Source organism: Anolis sagrei, chromosome 1 (assembly GCF_037176765.1).
Source record: "Anolis sagrei isolate rAnoSag1 chromosome 1, rAnoSag1.mat, whole genome shotgun sequence".
NCBI classification, from domain to species: Eukaryota; Metazoa; Chordata; class Lepidosauria; order Squamata; family Dactyloidae; genus Anolis; species Anolis sagrei.
The window spans coordinates 170,239,836-170,263,532 of NC_090021.1; the positions used below are offsets into that span (position 1 = coordinate 170,239,836).

Genomic DNA, 23,697 nt, shown 5'->3' on the forward strand with positions numbered 1-23,697 from the left:
ATAATGGTAGGTTCTCTCCTGGTACAAATAGAAACAGTATTTTAATTGAGAAGATGGCTTGAGGTAGGAAATTGTTTAGAAAACACTTCCATTATTCTTATGGGGCCAATATTACTTGTTTTTTTCAAAAATAGGAAAGATCATAATCCTAGATTGCCTGTGTCTTTTCTAGTTAAGTCATAGAAAACAGTGCTTTACTAGTGCTTCTTACAGTGAAAGAGAATGACTTTCATTGATTAAGATGGTTATAAGCTTTTGATTCTTATGATTGAAATTTGTCCTTTTCTCAAAGGCATATGTCCGTTTAGGTTTTACTAGTAAACTATGTCATAACTCATCTAGGAATTCTTCACACGTGGCACCGGAATCGCCAAGTATTGCCGTGAACTATGGTGATCATGACAGCGACTGCCCAGGGACATTGGGACCTGTTGTCCTGTGTCCCGCATTATCCTGGCTTCCCCTTTACCTGATCTCATGAGAGGAAGGTTACTTAAGCTGGCTAAACCCATCATTCCTTATGGAAAGACGGGGAGCCTCTTGTCATCCATTGCCAATGGGATTTTTTTCACTTTTACCATGGAGTTGCCCCAGAAGTACTTTTCCAGTGTGTGATGAGAACTGGCAGACTCCATGGTGAAATGGAAAAAAAACTGTCACCACCACCAAATTTCAGCTCGTGTGAAGAGGTCCCTAGGAATGTGTGAATAAAATATTAGGACTGCAGGTATTGATCAGATTATGACAGACAGTTTGGCTAATTGGTTAAAAAAGTAAAGGTGCATTTTTTAATGTTTGAAGTCATTTTGGTTAGCAGCTTATAGAATTTTGCTGTAAAATGGAATTTAAAAGAGAAGCTTCCCATTTGGTGGGAGGGCAGAGGACAGGGAGAGGGCAAAGTTGCAAAGTAGAGGGGATGATCTTCCTCTCCTCTCCCCAGGAAAATCTTCTTCTCATCTTCTCACATCCCACCCCAGTTCAGAATTGTAGGCAGCATTGCTTGCAATAAACAGCCAGGAGACCCGTAAATTGCAAGATGGAGTGAGTGCTATGTATTTAAAAGTCCCATAGAAGGACCAGAATTTGAAGCACTGAAAGCTCATGAGGAGAACGTAGAAGCTTGAAGCCCACTGTCCCTACTGGCAGAGAAATTCTGTGCTCCACGCTGTATGTTCTGACTGCTGATGGCTCTATCTTTACATAATTTAGCACACTGGGTACTGTCGAAGGCTGGAATCACTGGGTTGCTTTGAGTTTTCCGGGTTGTATGGCCATGTTCCAGAAGCATTCTCTCCTAACGTTGGATACTAACCCTGACATTGGCTGCTAATTACATTTCCATGATTGTGGCTTGGAGAGCAGGTGATCAAGTAGAGTGTGATGTATTCCTCTCCAATTTCCAGCATTTATCAAGTTGCCCTGCTCCCCTGAACCTAAAATACGGGATGCTGTTTGACTATTTGTGGATGTGGTGTATGTAGGTGTTTGACTGTGTGAGCCTGGTAGCTAGAGCAGGAGTTCTTAATCTTTCCCCACTGTAACCACCCAAGACATCTTTCCACCCAAGACATTTTTACATGGCATGGGTGTAGATGTTATAGACCAGTGGTTCTCAACCTGTGGGTCCCAAGAAGTTTTGGCCTTCAGCTCCCAGAAATCCTAACTATCCTTTGAGAAAAGGACAAATTTCAATCGTAAGAATCCTAACAGTAAACTGACTGGGATTTCTGGGGGTTGTAGGTCAAAACACCTAGGGACCCACAGGTTGAGAACCACTGGTATAGACAATCAAACTAAGAGCCTGATTTTCCTTTTTATGAAGTACAGCTGAAGTATTTCCTGCAGAGTCTGTTGTAAACACTGCATGTTCTTTCTAAGAAATTCATGTAAATGTCTAAAACAGCCACTAGGTTTACTGTTGCTATGTTTTGTGTGTCCCCAACATTGAGTTAAGAGGACCCCATGTGGATTAGGACCCACAGCTGTGAGTTAGAGTAAGCTTTGAACAGAAATGGGTATAAGTAACATACTGGTGTCTATCTGTTCATGCCTCTCAACAGGATTCTTATTCCTTCAAGAACTATGGTATTCAGTAAGAAGATCAGTGAAGGGAAGAGGGGGAGGTAAAGTGGGGCATCTTAAAAGTAACCAACAGTAAGTAGAACAAAAGGAGAGGATGCAAGGATTTTAGGAACCTCTAGGTCTTCTTTTTCTTGATGCGAGAATGACCCCTATGGCAAATTGTGCAAACTGACAAATCTATATGCCTCACAACTTATATATATATGTAAGAAGCATTTTAGACCAGATAAGTAGGTTCCCGCCCCCTTCAAGTTTTGCTTCTTGATCTTTTGTAAGCCAGGTGTGAGGCCAAATAATTTCTGTCCCCTTTCTCCTCGATGTAGCTTCTGATACTTCTTTTCTTTGAACACAGAGACAATTGCATGCTTTAAAAACATATTTTCTTCCCTAAATGCCTCACCTCCCTGCCCTTCCTGCAGTGAACCCAATGTCCTTGATGACTCCCAAGGCCTGGCCGCTGAGGGCAGCCTCTCTAGGTACAGTGTTTACCCTACCTGTCTGTCAGTGTCTGTGCTGGGAACACTCTGCTCCTCTTATCACTGTCTCTCTTACTCATCCTCGATTATCTCTCCTTCCATTCCTGTTTCTTGTTCTTCATTAATGATCAGGCCTGCACGTCAAAGGTGTAGCAACCCTATTTCATGCTGAGCTCTGGCCAAATAGCAAATTTTATGAGAAGAGAGAGAAATAATAATAATAATAATAATAATAATAATAATAATAATAATTGTAAATGAAACATAACCCAAAACTTGGCAAGCCAAGGCAATAGATTATTTTTGCAAGGTATCTTTCCTCCTTCTTTCATATGGTTTTTACTTCAAAGATAACACACTCATCCTACTGTATTCAGTTAATATTTTCAATATCAACTGGAGGCTTTCAAATGTAAAACCTTTGCTTAGTTTCCATAGTGCAGTAAGAGATAATTTGGAGATTATGTAATATATTGTATGCATGAATTATGAAGGGGTGCTGCCGCCTCTACTTGTTAAAATAAGGCCCCACCTCGTGACTTTTTGTATTACTTTTCATTATTAAAATGCTTGACCAGGTGATATCCTTTCACTTTTAAAGAAAGCAACAATTTCTATGATTCTATGTTTATAAATCTTCCAATGCCACTCACTGTTAAGGAAATCTTGTGCAAAAGCAGTAACACATTCTATGCTTTTAAGGTAAATTAATTTTGGCATATGAAAGGGAGGACTGCACCTTTAACACTCAGCTCAGTCATTTTAATCATTCTTGCCGTTCTGTTGTGTTGATACCTCTCAACTGACCTCAGTAGCTGGGAAGACATTTATATTTCTCGAAGTCTTTGCTTCACTATAGGAATGTAACCCCCTTTTTTAACAATCCTAAGACTACTGCTTTCTTTAGCGTTGTTTTCTAAAGACGAGGAAATGTTGAGAGGGATTAATTTGTGTAATCTTTGTTTTGTTTTTGTCGTAGATTTTTAGAACAGGAAATTATGTGTCACTGGATGTGTCATATCAATCATTCTCATGATTCATGAAGTCCTTTGTGCTTGCATCTCTTGCCTTGGCAGATGGATTCATCTCAGATTGGCGGTGGCATCCAAGTGTGGGTGGGCGACACAGATAAGTAATTTGGAGGCACAGGGATGTAATGCACTGACGTATTTGCATGAATGAAGGCAGCAGTCCTACTAACTTGGGAGTAAGTCAGCTAGACCTTGGTGATAATAACTTCAGAGTAGATTTGGATATTATTGCCCTGTGAAAAAATGAACTAAATTGAACTTGTTGTTCATGCTGAGTTGATAAAAACATGTCTTTCAATGAAATAAATCCACTGAATTAATTAAAAAAAACTACACTACAGGTAGGAATAAATATTTGTTTATATAGGACAACATACAGTGATGATAATATTTGCATATTTATTTGTTTATTTTGGATATTTTTACCCCGCCCTTCTCAACCCCCTGGGGGAGGACTCAGGGTGGCATAGAAATGAGAAGGAGCACCTTATAAAAATATCTTCTTAATCCTGGCTGGTTCTTCTCTTGTCTAAGGCGGGCAACCGGAAAGAAGGGGAAAGTAGGGGAAGCAGAGGGAAATGTCTTACCCCATTCCCTCCCGTCTTCCCCATCTTGTGGGATGGCCACCCATCCCACATACTTACCACGCCTTCCTCCATCTTCTCCCCACTTTCCCCCGCATTCTGCTGCTTGGAGTTAGGTAACACCCAACTCCTGCAGACAGTTTTTGGGCTCCATTTCCATGCACTTAGGTAAGAGAGTGTCCCACTGGAAGTGCCCTTACATAGTTTGATGGCCTCTGTGGGGTTCCTGTGGGGCTCCGTTTCCTAAGCACATGGAAACAGAGCCTGAAGACCACCTGATGGGGTCCTAAGACTTCTTATGGCAGTTGTGTTAAATATGGTTACTTATGAACTATGGTGTGGTGAAACATTTATATTGATGTGGATTACGTTCTCCATCACCAGTACCAGAGGCAGGAGAGATGTGATGCAAAATCATTTTTGGCCATTGATTTCTCCTTCTCTTTTTTCCCACTGGCTTTTCAATCCTGCCTTGTCAGTTTCAGAACTTTCCTTCAACCATTATACCTTTGTCTATTTCCATACTTTGTAGGATCTATCTTCAAGTTTTATCTTCGTTACTCAACCTTTTAGTTTATGTCTTGATCTTCTTTTACAAACTATATGCTACTACCCAACATCTCTAAAATGGGTAAAATGTTGGCTCTGCTGGTTGCTAGCTCACTATCCTCCAAGTTTTGAAGCAGCATTGGGAAATATCTCTAAATGAATTGGATGTCGTAGAGAGGTTTCTTTGCAGCACCAGCAGAAAGGAAAATAGCATCAGAGGTTTAGAAAGAGGGAGAATACTGAATAAAGGCTGTAAGGTAGAAGGATTAGGGAATAAGGGTGTGGACAAGGTGAGCAGTAGGCATGCGCAATCCATGCTGCTAAATGGTTCTAAAGTACTTACAAAACTAACATTCTGGTGGTGAAAACTAGGGGGCACTGGTGCTTTGCTTCTACAGTGTTGCTAAAGTTCTGGTGATAAAAATTTCAAACTCTTAACAAAACTTTCAAAATTTCATTATTATTTCATTATTGATGATTTTTATAACAGAACCAATTAGGAACTGCCATTTATAATGAAATTTTGAAAGTTTTGTTAGAGTTCTGAAATTTTCACCACCAGAACTTTAGCAATCCTGTAGAAGCAAAGCACCAGCACCCCCTAGTTTTCACCACCAGAACTTTAGTTTTGTAAGTACTTTAGAACCATGGATTGCACATGCCTAGTGAGCAGTACAACTAAGAAAAGGGAAATTAAAAAATACTGGATGCCACTCCTGTAAAATCGCAGGGTCACTTGACACTTTAAAAGAGTTCTGACCACTATATTAGAGGGAAGGTTCCCAGGGCAGCAGGAGGATACAACAGATAGGGAACACTTGACCATTTTTTCATGACTAGTTTTCTGCACAGGCACAAGGAAAGGCAAATGTTCACAAGCATTTGTGAACATTTGCCTACCCTCCCACACTATATGAGGAATAATAGGATGAAATCCTCCCAGAGAGTTCACACATCCCAACCATCAGTTCAAGAAATGAGTCAATATTTCTTCAATAACGAGGGTGAGTCATATTTGCCTGCTATCCCAACAGCATTTTATTGAAATGTGCATAAAATGTTAAGCAACCAGTGCTTATGAACCTCAAAATAGTATTGATTTTACATACCTCTATTCCTCATTTCCCAATTAATGGGTATCACTTGAAGGAACAAATGAATTTTATTCTATTTTATTGGGAACAGTTCAGTTTCTTCTAATTAGAGTGCAAGTGCTGCAAATTCCAATTAAAGCCTTTCAAAAGGGAATGATGAAAAGTATAAAGGATAATCAAATCAATGCAGAGGAAGAGCACAGGGAAAGGTTGGCCTCAGGGCAAGTGTTTCCAGCTACCTAGACAGAAAGATAAAGAACTGGAACTCTATTTTTGGAGGATATAGACAGTGGAATATGATAGGAGATGCTGTCTTAGTTGGAAATGAAGATTAGATTTTATTTTTTTACCGAACTTGCAAGATGAAATACTCTCAATTTTGAATTAGAGAATTTTGGAAAAAGTGTTGAGATAGAAACATTATGATTACAATATATGAAGTGTTGTGAGTAGAACGTGTGAAGCAAGGTAACATATCAATTCCAGAAGATCAGGTAAATCGAATAGGATTCAAAGTGTGGGTTTTGTTCCGCTAAGCCACCTGCAAGAACTAAGGAAGTTCAATTGCCTGAGGTTTTTCAATAACTGATTCTTGTGCATAACAGGCAACTGATTAATCTACCGAAAAAAAGAAAGAAAGAAAAGAAAGAAATCATGTTTGCAATGAACAAGAGATGGGAGAAATTGCAGATTCTTAGGTAGACACTGTAATGATGGGACTAGTATCAGAAAGAAATGGCACCCAAAGAAAATGACCCTAATGCTAAAAAAATCACAAGCAAAGAAAGAACAGCCAATGCCTTTTAAAAGATGCATGAAGCTTCAACCTTTTTGCAGACATTAGCTTTTTTTCTGAGGCAGTTCCTAGCATGGAAGAAATATTAGCAGATGTCTTAATTCAAAATTTTCCCCATGAAGTCTAATTGACTCTGGGGGGTGCTGCTCATTTCCATTTCTAAGCCAAAGTGCCAGCGTTGACCGTAGACACTTCCAAGGTCATGTGGCCAGCATGACTGCATGGAGTGCCGTTACCTTCCCGCAGAAGTGTTATTTATTGATCTACTCACATGTTTTTGAATTGCTAGGTTGGCAGAAGCTGGGGCTAACAGTGGGAGCTCACCCCATCCCACGGATTTGAACCACTGACCTTCCGGTCAGCAAGTTGGCTGCATGGCCATCTGTCAGGGGTGCTTTGAATGCGATTTTCCTGCTTCTTGGCAGGGGGTTGGACTGGATGGCCCACAAGGTCTCTTCCAACTCTATGATTCTATGATTCTAGGTTCTGCAGCTGAGCAGTATAACCCACTGTGCCACAGCGGCTTCTGCATCTTTTACATTAACTTAATTTCATCAGAGGCGATTGCTTGCTTTTTTCACTTCAGCTTTGGAAAGCTGATAAAAATATAGGGCTAATTTTGCAAATACATTTCTCAAGAGAGTACTCCTTTTGGGAGAAAAAGCATGAGAACAAGTATTAAAACCACTTAAAAGGCACAAGCTGTGTCTGTGATGCATAGAATGAGATATGGCATTTCATGAGGGATAGCAAGCAGCATGATTTCTGAAATTTCCATCCCTAGAGGAAGACTACTTGAGCTGATGCTTTATATTTTCAGGGGAATGGAATCCTCCAGATGCTTCGAGATTTATTCCTAGTAGGTATGTTTGTGTTTGTAAGAAAGAGGAAGCTATGCACTTCACCGGATCTCTGACTCCTTTCTGAGCATATGCACAATGTGGTTCTTCTGAAGACATCCACAAAGCAGCATGTTGGTTAGAGTCCTCTATTATACAACATTTTTAAATGGATAAGTATCATTCCATAGAACCTGCTTTCAATGGAAAAGGTTTGCAAACGTTTCTGTAGCTGAGGCAGTAACACCAACTAAGTAGCCAAAGTGTTCGGGTACATTCGATGTGACTGTGGAATGCTTCTGTGAAACATGCAGATAATGGGGAGTTTTTACTCACTAGGAATTCTCAGATGTTCGGAGGAGCAATCCATGCTTACTTAAAATACTGTATTTACTCAAATTTACCGTTCACGTTTTTTGGTTGATGACCATGCCAAGATTTGGGTGTGCATTAGATTCATGTAAGACGGTAATCTTAGTGCTGAACCAAAGCCAAAGGGGAAGCTGCTGCGGGAGCACCAGCAACACCTATTTGAGGGATGTCATCCATAATTTAATTGCTATATTTTATTGATTGATTCATTCATTTATTTATTCCTTTACAAAACTGGGGATCAATGCAGAAATAAAACTGAATGTAGATAAGTACTTGCAGATTTGTCCATCCCTGATTCCTACTAAGGGCCGTTCCAGACAGGCCCTATATCCCAGGATCTGATCCCAGGTTTTCTGTTGCTCCCAGATTATCTGGCAGTGCAGACTTATATAATCCAGTTTAAAGCAGAAAACCTGAGTTTTTTTCATGTCAGGAACGATTTGAGAAACTGCAAGTCATTTCTGGTATGAGAGAATTAGCTATCTGCAAGGACGTTACCCAGGTACGCCTGGATGTTTTGATCTTTTACCATCCTCGTGGAAGGCTTCTCTCATGCCCCCTCATGGGGAGCTGGAGCTGACAGAGGAAACTCATCCGCACTCTCCCCAGATTCGAACCTCCGACCTGTCAGTCTTTAGTCCTGCCAGCACAAGGGTTTAACCCATTGCGCGACTGGGGGCTCTTAGGATCAGATCCTGGAATATAGAGCCTGTCCGAAGGGCCCTAAGATACACAAAACGGTACCTTATTTTTTCAGCAAAACTTTGCTTCCTATTTTGGTACCAAGTGCTTATAAATGTCTGACAGCATCAAACTTGGAACTCATGATGGGAGCATTCACAAACCAGCAATCTAACATAGGACTGCAGACAGCAACTGGCCATGTTTTAAGTCACTTTAGATTTTTTTTAGGATAGCCCTATAAAGATGGTTGTATCTACAATTCTTCTATGAACGCTTCTCTCCCCATTACAAACCAGTCTTTGTATAGCTACTGTGTTCTGGTATAGAGTCTTGTATCAGGTCATAATGACCTCTGTTGCTGAACAATGGTTGTTGTTGGATTATTTTCTCGATATCACCATTGATGTTTAGCACTCTGGGACTTGTTATAAACTCAAGGAAAGCAAGTGAATAATGATAAAAAGGCTTGTAACTGTAATGAATAGATAATTTATATTGCAAGGAGCTGCAAAACAACTCAATTTGAAAAATCAATACTTTAAAGACAGCCATTAGGTGAATGGAAACAACAGATGCCTCATGTTGCTTGTTGTGAGAGAAGATAGAAACAATAGATTTAATCTGGAACAAGATAAATGTAAGCACTAGGGAAAAGTGACATGAGATTGTGCAGTGTGACAAGGGAAGCTATTGAATCTTCTGCCTTGGAGTTTTTCATATGGAAACTGGATAAATATCTGTGTAGAAGCGTTTAGTAAAAGATAAAAATGAATTGTAAGATGTGTGTTATTTATGGTAGGTAAACCCACGTGATAAATTGCTACAGTGGTAACACATGCACAAAATCCCATTTTCTTCTAGTTCTAGAGCAGGGGTGTCAAACTCATTTTCACCAAGGGCTACATCATCTTTATGGTTGCCTTTAATGGGCCATTTGTACGAGGGTTGAATGAAAAGTAATGTCTCCACCTTCATAACTCAACAGATGACAGTACTGGTATGCGGCAGATACTGGCTTGTTCAGTAGACTCTCCTCTATTGGTATGCGGCAGATACTGGCTTGTTCAGTAGACTCTCCTCTACTGGTATGCAGCAGGTACTGGCTTGTTCAGTAGACCCTCCTCTCTTCCATTTTGGCAGGAACCCTTAGCATTGAACGGTTGCGTTGTTAAAGTACGAAGTATGGAACCCTGCGCAGACGGTTGGTCAATGCGACTTAAGCAGCATGCAGTCATTGAATTCTTGACAGCAGAAGGTGTCACCCCAAAGGAGATTCAACAGAGAATGCAAGTTGTTTATGGTGATTGTGTTGATGTTAGTACTGTGCATCGTTGGGTGAGTAAGTTTAAAGATGTTGAGGTGGCAAACAAAGAGTTGAACGTCCTGTGACAGCAACTACCGAGTTTCACAAGCAAAAGGTTGACAGATTGATTCAGGACGATTGTCGTATCACTCAGAGAGAAATTTCAAGCATAATCAGGATTTCACAAGAACGTGTGGGTCAAATTATTGCTTTGCTTGGCTATCGGAAGATCTGTGCATGATGGGTTGTGGAAACAGAGTGTCGACTTCTTCCGTGACAGCTTCAGAAAACTTGTTAATTATTGGCAGAAATGTATCCAATTGTCTGGTGTCGAAAAATGAATAGTGGTAGCTAAAGAGCACATTCTAAGGATTATTTCTGCGTTTGATTTATTAAAATATTCCCATACAAACCCAAGTAGCGAAGGTGGAGACAGTACTTTTCATTCAACCCTCGTAGTTGTAACACTGTTTAAATGCAACTATGTTTCCCTGACATTGAAAGCTTCACGGGCTACATAAGATGGCGTGGTGGACCATTTGACCATATGTTCTGGAGGAATATGCATTGTAGTTTCAGTAATTTTTTCAGCAGTAGAAGAGCTAATTTTAGCTGGTGGCTTCAAAATTATTTCAAAATCTTTAAGGCTTATTGAAGCATTGCTTGGAAAACACTTGTTTGCATCTTCTGATACATGTTTGCTTCCAAATTGATCTGTTTACCACTTTCCAAAAGTTGTTTTTGTCAAGGTGAACAAGGGTTCATTTGGTAATTCTTTCCTACGAAATGTTCTGTACAAAAGGGTTTACAGACGTAACTGAGATGGGAAGAAAACAACACACTACCTGGAAATGAGAAAATGCTGATAGGAGTTCATGTTGCTATAGTATTCGCAAACAGTGCCCCTACGTGTTCTTGTCATTTTTCCTGGAAGCAATGAATAAACAGTACCATCTGTCAGTAGCAGCGGATTACTTTTCCTTTAGTCCTGAAAAATAAGGGAGTGGAGCAGAGACGAATGAAGTAGAAAATGAACTATATTCCTTGCAATCATAATTAGAACACTAATGGGCAGCACTGATTGACAAGTAGTTGCAGAAAGATCAAACATATCTACAAGTATAAAACAGTAGATGTATTAATGTGTTGTTGAAGGCTTTCATGGCTAGAATCACTGGGTTGCTATGAGTTTACTGGGCTGTATGGCTGTATGTTCTAGAAGCATTCTCTCCTTACATTTCACCCACATCTATGGCAGGCATCCTCAGATTTTGTGAGGTCTGTTGAAAACAAGGGAAGTGAGGTTTATACAGGGTGAGGCAGAATAACTTCCTTTTTTCAAAACTTAATAAAACCCATTGTATGAATCAGATTTTTTTAATAATGTAGGTGCATACCTAACGTTTTGTTTTACGTAGTTTCGAAGACCAAATTAGGTAGGTGACGTCCCCCATTCTCCATACACTGAGTAAACCGATTTCTGGTGTTTGTCATGACTCTTGCCAGCATAGCAGGGCTTATGTTGGCAATTTATTCCTGGATGTTGGTCTTCAAATCTTGTAGGGTCCTTGGACGGTTCGCATAAACACGGGATTTCAAAAAAACCCATAGAAAAAATCACAAGGGGCCACTCGAAAAGTAGGCCTCAACGGCAAACGCACACTCCTCACTGTTCCAATGCATGACGGCGACCGAACTGTGTCAGGATAAAACTTTATACTCCCGCCTCTCGAACGAGACCACTAACGCTCCACTACGTCTTCAACCGACTGAATGGTGCGCATTTTAAAAAAGGGAAGTTACGTTGTATATCTGTGGAATGTACAGGGTGGAAGAAAGAACACACAGGAATCAATCAGGGCAACCACACTTCCCAAAAAAAGATCTTTCTCCCACCCTGGACACTCCGCAGATATGTAAACATCACTTGCCTAGTTTCCAACAGACCTCACAACCTCTGAGGATGCCTGCCATAGATGTGGGCAAAATGTCAGGAGAGAATGCTTCTGGAACATGTCCATACAGCCCACAAAAATCACAGCAACCCAGGAGATGTATTCATTTTGGGGAAATGTAACACCTCAGTGTCTCTTAACTGGCATAATGTTTTCTAGCACTTTGCTTCTGCTTTTGATAAAGTGACATTTATAAATTACCATACTGAGTTTTCCTGGGCTGTAATCAAGATATTCAAGCAGGAGTGAGGAGCATGGTTAGAACATATTTGAATTTGGCATATGTGTAGTGTTTAGTTTTGAGAGTACCACACGACCCCCATATCTGCAGGATATATCTGCAAGACTTCACATGGATATGTGAAATGGCATATAATAGTGATTCCTATTAAAATGAAGGACTTGTGCCTGAAGAATGCCATAGAGCAGTGGTTCTCAACCTGTGGGTCCCCAGATGTTTTGGCCTACAATTCCCGGAAATCCCAGCCAGTTTACCAGCTGTTAGGATTTCTGGGAGCTGAAGTCAAAACATCTGTGGACCCACAGGCTGAGAACCACTGGATAGAGTAATGTAGAGTACAGAGGACATATTTTGTTGAGAATGGATAAATGAAACCACACATACTGGTCTCGTGGATATGGTTGTCATACTGGTCACTTGTTGTTAATATAGCTAATTGTGGATGTGTGGAATCAATTTCTTAAAAACAACCCCCTCCCCCCACATAACATGCTTATTTTATTCCCTAGCCACAATGGCACTGGGGGCTTGTGTTCAGTGTGCTCCCTCCATTAAATTTCATACTCATTATGTGAATTACAAGGTGTCCATTGTGTTCATTGTCCATGTCTTTCTGAACTGAGTTAAAGTTATGCAAAAATATGGAATACCTATTAAAACTAATCACGAAAAATATTTTTCAACCGAAATATTGCTAAATATTTTCAAAATACTGATGTTAACTAGTAACCTTATTGTTATTCTGTTGTCGTCATTTATGATAGACAACTGTGCCAGTTTCAAAATAGGTTGTACCACAGCATAGCTGAGCACTAAGATCTCAGTTTTGACAATAAGTATGTGTGGCATAGTTGTGAATGCCATTTTTCTTCTAGCCCAGTCCCAAACCTAACAAACCTCTTAACCTTCAAAGGTGGTATAATCTTTGAAGTGGCAATGTCATTAATGTCTATTAACATTTGTGAAGAAAACTTCCTGTAGCTGTAAAATCTACATTCTTCTATATTAGTTGACAACACTTTTGATGCTCAACAGGGTAGCCAGTGTGCAAAGCGAACCTGGACACCACAATCTCCTTCTTCAGCAACCATTAGGGAGAAAAAGAGGCTTGAGGCAGGTGAGTTTGCGATATGGTTGCTCTACCGGATAAAATAATTAATTACATACAGTGCCATATATTGTGGTTTGATGTGGAATAGACCTATTGTAAATATCTGATAGAATATTTACAATAGAACGGGGCTTCTTAAACTTTTCCCATCTTGAACATTTTCTGCCTAATATTTTTTTATGTGCACTGGGTATATAAAATAGGTATAAAAATCAAACATTTACTGATAACAAAGATTGCTAAACAGAGTGATTTTTCTTTTTATGAAGTACAGCTGAAGCATTGTCTGCAGAGTACACTGTAAACACTGCACAACCAATTCATGTAGATGTCTAAAACAGCCAATAGTTGACTTTCAGAAATCTTTTACTGTTGCTAATTTTTGGAGATTCCAACAATGATCTAAGGGATCCCATTTGGAGTTGGGACCCACCATTTAAGAACCAGTGTAATAAAGTACAAGAGTTCCTTCTCAGTTTAAATTTAGCAATCTTTGATCCATTTCCCATTTCTCCTACTTTTGGATACAGCATATTGAATTGATTGTGGTGTATGTGTGGGAAGCTCTAGATCAGTGGTTCTCAACCTTCCTAATGTCGTGACCCCTTAATACAGTTCTCCATGTTGTAGTGACACCCAACCATAAAATTACTTTCATTGTTACTTCATAACATTGTTACTTCATAACAATTTTGCTACTGTTATGAATCGTAACGTAATAATGTGATATGCAGGATGTATTTTCTTTCACTGGACCAAATTTGGCACAAATACCCAATATGCCCAAATTTGAATACTGGTGGGGTTTGGGAGGTGGGGGAGAGGGATTGGTTTTGTCATTTGAGAGTTGTAGTTGCTGGGATTTATAGTTCATCTACAATCAAAGAGCATTCTGAACTCCACCAATGATGGAACTGAAGCAATCTTGGCACACAGGACTCCCATGACCAACAGAAAACACTAGAAGGTTTTGGTGGGCATTGACCTTGAGTTTTGGAGTTGTAGTTCACCTACATCCAGAGAGCACTGTGGACGAAAACAATGATGGATCTGGACCAAACTTGGAACGAGTACTCAATAGGCCCAAATGTGTACACTGGCGGAGTTTGGGGAAAATAGACCTTGACATTTGGAAGTTGTAGTTGCTGGGATTTATAGTTCACCTACAATCAAAGAGCATTCTGAACCCCACCAACAATAGAATTGGATCTAACTTTCCACACAGAACCCAGATAACCAACAGAAAATACTATATTTTCTGATGGTCTTTGGCGACCCCTCTGACACCCTCTCACGACCGCCCCCAGGGGTCCTGACCCCCAGGTTGAGAAATGCTGCTCTAGAGACTGTAGTGTAACTTTTCCCATTCAGAAGAAGCACCTCAGTATTTTAGGAATTTCTTGCTTTATCATTCTATATTTCTTTTTAAAATATCTGTCTTAAAAAAGGTCCGACACTTCCTTTTGTGGAAAGAAGTGTTTTTCCATTCATGACACAAAGAGATTTTTCAGAGTACTTAAGTAGTCTGAGAAAGTTTATTGAAGGAACATGCAGTGACTAAGGATGTCCGTATTTTAGCAGAACCATATTGCGTAGCAAGATTTTGGAGGAATTGATCCAGATCTAAATCTGTACACCTGGTCTAGAAGAAGGGAGAATCTGCCTCAACCAATTACATACATGCAAAACAGAATCCAGTTTTCAATGTCTTCCATTTTGTCAGGAGACATCCCATTTTACAGTTTGATCTAGTAGTGATTTAGTAGATAGTCAAACTACAGCATGCAGAACTCTTCCTAATGTCTAACCACCACGAAAGAGATGAAGGATAAACCTTATTAACACAATTTGGTTCCAATGCCTTATTACATCTGATAGATAAGCACTTTGATACAAATAGAACAAAATCCACTGAAAAATATATGCGGACTGTGTTCAAAGGAAAATAAACGATATGAAAATATATTTCTGTGAGTCTAGTGAACTGCTTTCTATTTTCTAGCTAAGGAGACCTCTTTTATCACGTCAGAAAACTCAAACTGAACCGCGTAGCCGTCATGGAGCACGACTCTCTACTACACGTAGAAGCATACAACCAAAAGCAAAACCAACTGGTGAGGAAACATTTATCCAAGGCTAGCTTGTTACTTTAAAAAAAAAAAAAGGTTTCTATTTTTGGCAATTTATGTTTTAGCCAACCAACTGCCATTACTCACCCTCGCGTTACAATTATCAGGCAACTAACGAGTAGCAGAGAAAAATAGTAATATGTGTCAGCTGTCTTTCCAAGGTTTACACCAGTGGTTCTCAGCCTGTGGGTCCCCAGATGTTTTGGCCTTCAACTCCCAGAAATCCTAACAGCTGGTAAACTGGCTGGGATTTCTGGGAGTTGTAGGCCAAAACACCTGGGGACCCACAGGTTGATAACCACTGGTTTACACTGTCACGAGCAAATCCAGATCTTCAGGAGATGGATTTAAGTGCCTCCAGTCCTAGCTGATGTAAGATCATCGACACTACACATCATTCTATTTTCATTTGTTGTGGTTACAGCATATCTCGATTTCAGTAAAGCCTTTGAGAGGGCTCCCCATGACATGACCTTGGGCATTATTGTGATGAAATTGATAAAAAGCACAAATTGATTGAAAGCAATGAGTTAGTAAAGACTGGAGAGAAAAACTATTAGAATATATTCAAATGGTCAAGCTAACCAATGGTATCCAGGGAGGAAATAATGATAAATTTGCAAAAAAGCAGGGAAGGCTGGCATTTGGATATCTTGAAAGGAAGACAAATATGAATTTGAGAGTAGCAACAAGGGGAATATTTAAAACAAAACATTCTTGATTAGGTATATGTTCCACATTGAGTAGTGTCGGAAGTCTTAGGTGGTGGGTTCATGGGTGTGGAGGTAGAGGTAATGGGTTTGCTAAGATGTGATAATTGTACAGTTTTTATTAGTTAATATAGGATTTGTATTTGATTTCTGTTGGGTTTTTTTATTCTTATACACAATAAAATTTTAAAAAATAGTTTTTAAAAAGAAGATCGCAATGGGGTAGAAGGTGATCAAGGGTTTGAAATAGTCCTCCAAATGTAATTGTATTGTCCCTGCCAATCTCACTTTAAAAAAATAGTCTCTATTTTTTTTGATTCACTACTAAAACATATACAGGATCATTTCTAAATGTATGCCCTTGTGCTTCCACTCTCATGTATGGCTTAATATTGTAGTGGATCAAAAGCGATCAGTAACATTCACTGAAGCCCAATCAGAGGCATCGACCTCCAAAACTGATCCAGCACCTCTGGGAGCCCAGCAACCGAGCAGCAAAAAGAGCAGTCCTGCAGAAGATAGCAAACAGGATTCTGCAAATAAACCTGCTGTTACTTCTTCACTTGCTGTTATTGTCGCAGATCTCCACAGTCAAGCCTCATCTGGTCAGGTAATTTGGTGAAAAGGGTAGAAAGCATGTTTGTTATTCTCTGACAAATAGAATAGTTAACAGGGGACAGAGAAAAGGCAGAACTGCTCAACACCTCCTTTGCTTTAGGCTTTTCCCAAAAGATTAACAGTGTTCAACTTGGGGAGGATGGAGCAGATGGCGCAGTTGGGAAATGCAGCACAGAATAAGTAAAGAGGCAGTACAGGAATGTCTGGCTAATCTAAGTGAATTCAAGTCTCCAGGATGAGATGAACTACATCCAAGGGTATTAAAAGAACTGGCAGAAATAATTTCAGGACCATTGGCAATCATTTTTGAGAATTCCCAGAGAACAGAAAAGGTTCCAGTAGAGTTGAAGAAGGCAAATGTTATCCCCCACCTTTAAAAAGAGGGTGAAAAGAAAACACAAATGATTATCACCCACTTAGGCTGACATCAATACCAGGAAAGATTCTGGAGCAGATTATTACACAGACAATTAGCACTTAGAAAGGAATGCAAGTCACAAAAAGTCAATATGACTTTCTCAAAAACAAGTCATGCCAGACAAATCTTTTTTTTTTTGTTTATTTACAAACTTGGTAGATTTGTTACTTTCTGACAAATAGATAGAATAGTTAACAGGGGACAGAGAAAACAGAGAACTGCTCAACACCTTATTTGCTTTAGTCTTTTCCCAAGCCTTTTGAGTTACAAACTTGGTAGATAAAAGGAATACTGTGGTTACAGCATATCTCGATTTCAGTAAGGCCTTTGACAAGGCTCCCCATGACATTCTCATAAAGAAACTAATAAATTGTGGGCTAGACAATGCTACTGGGAATTGATTTGCCTGTCTGAACCCAATGGCTCTTCCTCACACTGGAGTGAAATGGCCAGTGGGGAATATAAAAGAAGCACTCCCCCCCCCTTAACCCCCTCACCCCCCCCCCCCCCCGGACTTCTTACATCATGGTGCTGCTTCTAGTGTTTTTGAATGCCTGGGTTGGAAATGACAGCAGCAGCCAGGGAAGATGGTCCCCGAGGAGGTGCTCACACTTTTCCATTCCACAGAATGGAATCATGTTTTTTAAGCTCCCCCCACACCTGGTCACCTCTCCCACACATTGCACAGCCACTATTTATCATAGCTCCCTCCTCATTCATCTAACCTTTAGGGTAAGCAAGCACAAGTTCTTTGGGATTTACATCCTGAGTTTTACTGTCAACTTATCTATAGGTCACATCAAAATCCATAGTTTTGGCCCTTAAACATGCCTTCGATTTACTTAGGAAGCTGACTTATACATGAGTATATGTGATTATTATTATTATTATTATTATTAACTTTATTTGTACCCCGCTAGCATCTCCCGAAGGACTCGATGCGGCTTACACAGGCCGAAGCCTCAAAACACAATACAATAAAAAACGTAACACAACAATAAACAAAGCAAATCAAAACAATTAAGCAAAACAACAACAATGGCAATACATCAAGACATTATTTAAAACTGGCTCGGCCGGTGCAATGGGGTACAGGGTTAAAAGTGCTGAAGTGGTAGGAGGAACGTAGGATAAAAGTGCGGTGTGCAGCGACATTAGTTGTGCTAAAGTGCTACTATGGCTTGGGATGGGGGTTCCTATTCTGAGAAGGCACAGCGGAACAGCCAAGTTTTTAAATTCCTTCTGAAAACTGCTAAGGTAGGGGCCTGTCGGAGATCTTTTGGAAGGGCGTTCCAAAGTCGGGGGGCCGCCACAGAGAAAGCCCTGTCCCGTGTCCCCACCAAGCGCGCTTGCGACGTGGATGGGATCATGAGCAGGGCCTCCCCAGATGATCGAAGTGAGCGTGTGGGCTCGTAGATGGAGATGCGGTCGCGCAGGTAGGGTGGTCCCAAACCGTTTAGGGCTTTGTAGGTAAGCACCTGCACCTTGAATTGGGCTCGGAAAATAAATGGCAGCCAGTGGAGCTCCTTAAACAGAGGGGTAGACCTCTCTTGATAATGAGCCCCAGTTAGCATCCTAGCCGCTGCCCGCTGGACCAATTGAAGTTTCTGAGCCGTCTTCAAGGGCAGCCCCACGTAGAGCGCATTGCAGTAGTCCATTCTAGAGGTGACCAAGGCATGGACCACCCCGGCCAGATCAGCCTTCACGAGGTATGGTCGCAGTTGGCGCACAAGTCTCAGTTGCGCAAAGGCCCTCCCGGATACCGCCGACACCTGAGCCTCAAGTGTGAGAGAGGAATCCAAGAGGACACCCAAACTGCGGACCTGTGGCTTTAGGGGGAGTGTAACCCCGTCCAGCACAGGTAACCACCCTATACCCCGATCCGGTTTACGATCGACCAGGAGGACCTCTGTCTTGTCGGGATTGATCTTCAGCTTGTTCTTCCTCATCCAGATCGACACAGCGGCCAGGCACTCGTCTAGCACCTGAGGAGCCTCCTTGGAATTAGGTGGAAAGGAGTAGTAGAGTTGTGTGTCATCCGCATAAAGATGGCACCCAACTCCAAAACTCCGGATGACCTCTCCCAGCGGTTTCATGTAGATGTTGAAAAGCATGGGCGACAGAATAGAGCCTTGCGGGACCCCACAGGTTAAAGGCCAGGGGTCAGAGCAGGCGTCTCCCAGCTTCACCATCTGGGTTCGACCCTCCAGGAAAGACAGGAGCCACGACAGAACCGCGCCCCCAAGGCCCATCCCAGAGAGACGACCCAGAAGGATACCATGATCGATGGTATCGAAAGCCGCTGAGATGTCCAGGAGAACCAGCAGAGTCACACTCCCCCCGTCCAGCTCTCTGCGGAGGTCATCCACCAAGGCGACCAAGGCTGTCTCGGTGCCATGACCAGGCCTGAAGCCAGACTGTGACCGATCTAGGTAGTTGATATCGTTTAAGAAACTCTGGAGCTGGGAGGCGACCACCCGCTCCAGCACCTTACCCAAAAAAGGGAGGTTGGAGATTGGCCTGAAGTTACTCAGCACCGTGGAGTCAAGGGAGGCTTTTTTGATAGCCTTTTTCTGTTATAGATTTATCACTGAGGCTAGTCACTTAAATGACAGCTGGAATAAATCTTCTATCACTGACTCAGGGCGCTTCCAGGCAATTCTAAAATGTGCATTTTAAATCTGGGGCAAAAAAATCTTAGGACCTGACAGCAGGTCCACACAGAGACCTGCCAGTCCTTGGAAATCCTCCCCTGCCATCCTCACATCCTTAGAAGTGAATCAAGATGGACCACATCCAGCGGAAGTTTTTTTTTTTTTTAATCACTCTATTATGTGCTGGGCCTCATAAGCACACATGTGAATATCTTAATGTAAATACAAGCTGGTTTCTTCTCTCTTCACTCAATTGTTAATTCTAGCTCGGTTTAATATTATAAAGTATTTTTTAAAAGAACTAGAGAGTTCCAATTGCTTTCCACTTGTGCTTCCCTTGAGCCACCTCTGTGTCTGTGGCTCATGTTTTCACAGCCTGATCAGCTGTTTCAGGCTTTTAAAACACGTGCACTGGAGCAGTCCACATCGAGGAGGGGTGGGGAGAGGAAGTCATGTGTTTTGCGTGAATACAGGGATATACTGTCATGTGAATGTGCTACTTTTTCAGACAGAATTGGATTTTAAGAGTACCTGTTAACCCAATTCAGCTGCATCAACCCCCCCCCCCCCCTCCCTTTAATACGGTTACTTACAGGTTTCTAGCCATGTGTAGAAGGGCTCTAGGATGACACAAAGAAGTTGTGGGAAAAAGGGGACACAGCAACATTGGTAGCTTAGAGCTGAAAATGATATTTTTGCTTTTACGGAAATACTTGCCTTGTTTTTGCAGGGGTACAAATGTTTTAGGCTCTTATAATCTGACTGGATAAAGGTTGTTGCAAATAACTTGATTTCCATTCATCTTCCTTTACTGCAGACAGAGACACTTTTGGCTGAAAAGGATAAAAAAAAAGAAGAGGATTCGGACCAAACGCCAGTGCCAGCACATAGCACTCCTCCACCCACTCAACTTTCTGACACAGAGGATTTTACAGGCCTTGAGACCACCAGTTTACTGCAGCACGAAGACACTGTCCTTCACATCAGTGAAGATAATGGGATGGAGAACCCCCTTCTTTCCAGCCAGTTCAGCTTTGCACAGGTTGAGGTGGGGCAGACTGACATTGACCTAGATGAGTCACATGTTTGATTTAGGAGGGAGATAGATGACCATTTGTTAGAAGCAGAAGCTTGCCTCGAGTCTTCATATCCCTCTGTATGTAATTGAAAGAGCACTTTATAAACACCGAGGAGCACATCTTGTATCCTCTGGAACAGGCAGGCAAATGTCTTTTAGGAAATAAACCAGATCTAGAAAATAAATTGGACAGCTCTTGTTGGACTCAGGGCACACCATAAGAAAGAGGAACAACTGGAAGCATTCCTAGGCACAAAATTAGGTTATAACATCTTGCCCTTTTGCACTCCTCAGCCTGTCGGATAAAATACATTGCATTGATAAACATTAGTCTGGACAGGAGCAATATCTCTTTGGAGACTGGCCATGTTAATCTGGTACCTCAAAGTTTTATTTTTGTAAGCTCAAAAAGGAAATATATATAGATCTATATACACAATATCAACATACACATAGTTGATATGTGTATGCTAGAGAACTATTAATGGCTGTGTGTATTCCAGTGAACATCACAATGTCAAATGCCAGACAAAGATCAGAGGTATATTTGCTATAATTTCTGATCTGTGTTTGGAATTATAATGTATTAGTTTTCATTATTTTGAAGGCTACATGTAAATCCTTTTGAATAAGTAAATGATAATGCTGTGCATAAATGTGGAAAAATATAGAGATTTGGAAGAAAGGAATATCAAAACGATAGGAAAAGGTACGCTCATTGAGTGTTTGCATTTGCAACCATGCGTTAACTGGCATCTTTCCATTACTTTATACAAATCAACCAACAGTTGATTTGTAGGAGAAAATATATCTATATAATGGAAGTATGTCATATGAAAATGTGTTCATCTCTAATATTTGTTATTCTTGGTGTAAAAACTCATAACACATATAAATTATACCTCTATTTGGGTAGATTAGTGATTTAAATACATGAATGATTTGCAATTTAGACTAAATGAAAGATGAATGTAACCATTCCTAAGTATCTTTTGTTCTGACATGTTTATTTTGACATGAATTGAATTTATGTTAGAAGGTTTCTAAACATGGCAGCCACATGTTTGGCTAACAAAATGTTGTTTTAGGTTAAATTACATATCACAAATAGCTGGGAATGGTTTCCAAAGCTATGCAGGAAAGTTATGGCAAAATCAAAGTATGTAGTTAACTGTTCCTCTTAAGGAAGGAATGCGCCTCACTTCTGTCACTTTAAACCAATCAAGCCTCTGTAACTCACTACAAATGTTTTTAAAAGAGAGAATGTAACTCCATGTCACTTCTTAAAAGTTTGTTAAGTTGATTTTGTGAATTGCTAGGGTGGCCTTCTTCCAAATATCATTGAGATATACATGAGAAAGTAGAATGTTACTGCCCGCAAAGCATTATTCTCGTTCTACTTTATTACACTTCAGTTAAGTGGTTTTTTTTCATGTCAGGAGTGACCTGAGAAACTGCAAATCACTTCTGGTGTGAGAGAATTGGCTGTCTGTAAGGACGTTGCCCAGGGGACGCCGGGATGTTTTACCATCCTTGTGGGAGGTTTCTCTCATGTCCCTGCATGGGGAGCTGGAGCTGACAGGCAGCTCACCCCGCTCCCCAGATTCAAACCGCTGGCCTTTCGGTCAGCAGTACTGCTGGCACAAGTGTTTAACCCATTGTGCCACCAGGGGCTCCTGCTTAAGTGGTTTAGGAAAGGGCACTGCAGCGGTCAATACAATTATGTTATATTCTACAGGCTTAAATGCACTAGTCAAACTATTATATCAAAAACTGGAGGTGTATGTAACATATCAGAATGAGAGAAGTGTATTCCTTTTTGTCTTAGAATCACAGCTGCAGTACATTTTGCTCTCTGTTAGTCGTAGGCTGGATGTATTTCTCCTGTGACCTGAATTATCTGAATTATAAAAAAGACACATGTTATACTCTTTTGGTTTCAGGTTCAGACTTCACTTATGGTTAGGGATTGTTAAAAGTTAATGGTGCACACTGATAAAGACAAGAAAACAACAGTGCAGCCAAGAAGAATAAAGACCTGTATATTTAAGACTTTTTTTACAGGTATCAATGATATTTTAATTTAGATAAAGAGAACATTTTACCTGTGTGATATCTATCTATCTATCTATCTATCTATCTATCTATCTATCTATCTATCTATCATCTATCTATCTATCTATCTATCATCTATCACACTCTGGGAAGAAAAAATACAGAGATTCACCATCACAAGATCAGATATTATCATTGTCATTAAGGTTGTGCATTCGTGTAGAATCGGTATTTGTTTCTGCTTGTTTGAACTGGAAGCTCCCTATATATGTTTACCAGCACCTCCTGAAAATGGACGCGTTGCCAAATGGAGTTTTTGTTCATCGGGAAAAAACGTGGTTTTCAGCTTATTGGCAGCAACGGGGTTAAGAAAGCACCAATTTGGGGGGGACGGGGACTTTCCTCCTGGGTTCCCCTTCCATATCCTTCAGTAAGACCTGGATTTACAAAAGCATCAGAGTTATCACGCTTTTAAGATATATAGCAAATATTTATTTTAATCTCAACCTAGATCCCATCTCTTTGTAGAGGATGAGACCGAGGTTTAATGCTTCTTAAAGCTGTTTCTACTCTAGAGGTTTCTACTTTCCTTCAAAAGCACCAAAAGCCATGCAGGTTTCCAAGAGGCATTTCAAGAAGTCCCAGGGAAAGAAGAGCCGATGATCTAGAGCTCAGTTGAGCTAGGAGCACCCCGTGGTCTCGAAAGCAGAGGGGGAACCAGTTATTGGCTCTCACTTGCTTTCACGTCAAGCTGATTTTTGTACCAGGAGGGGGTTTCCCGTGACGTGCTCCCAAAGGGAATGAAAGAACGAACGAAACGGGAGAAACGAATTCCGGCACAACTCTAATCGCCTGTTGGAGAGTATGAAATATATTTTAGGAAGCCATAATGAGAACTCGAAAATATACCTATTG

The 23,697-nt window shown here is 40.7% G+C and overlaps 1 protein-coding gene across 11 annotated transcripts in view; it reads left to right on the top strand.

The window, feature by feature from the left end:
• The window catches only part of UNC80 (unc-80 homolog, NALCN channel complex subunit), a 180,294-nt gene extending 157,667 nt beyond the window's left edge, over window positions 1-22,627 (top strand). For 9 of the 11 annotated variants that reach the window (XM_067470300.1, XM_067470302.1, XM_067470317.1 and 6 more), the window contains 5 exons: window positions 2,502-2,558; window positions 13,045-13,126; window positions 15,123-15,234; window positions 16,358-16,569; window positions 20,467-22,627. In XM_067470300.1, the coding sequence (XP_067326401.1) occupies window positions 2,502-2,558; window positions 13,045-13,126; window positions 15,123-15,234; window positions 16,358-16,569; window positions 20,467-20,739 (736 nt within the window). In that variant the 3' untranslated portion in view covers window positions 20,740-22,627. The remainder of the gene's footprint in view (window positions 1-2,501; window positions 2,559-13,044; window positions 13,127-15,122; window positions 15,235-16,357; window positions 16,570-20,466) is intronic. The other 2 variants (XM_067470309.1, XM_067470320.1) reach the window with 1 other exon arrangement.
• The last annotated feature ends 1,070 nt before the right edge of the window (window positions 22,628-23,697 follow it).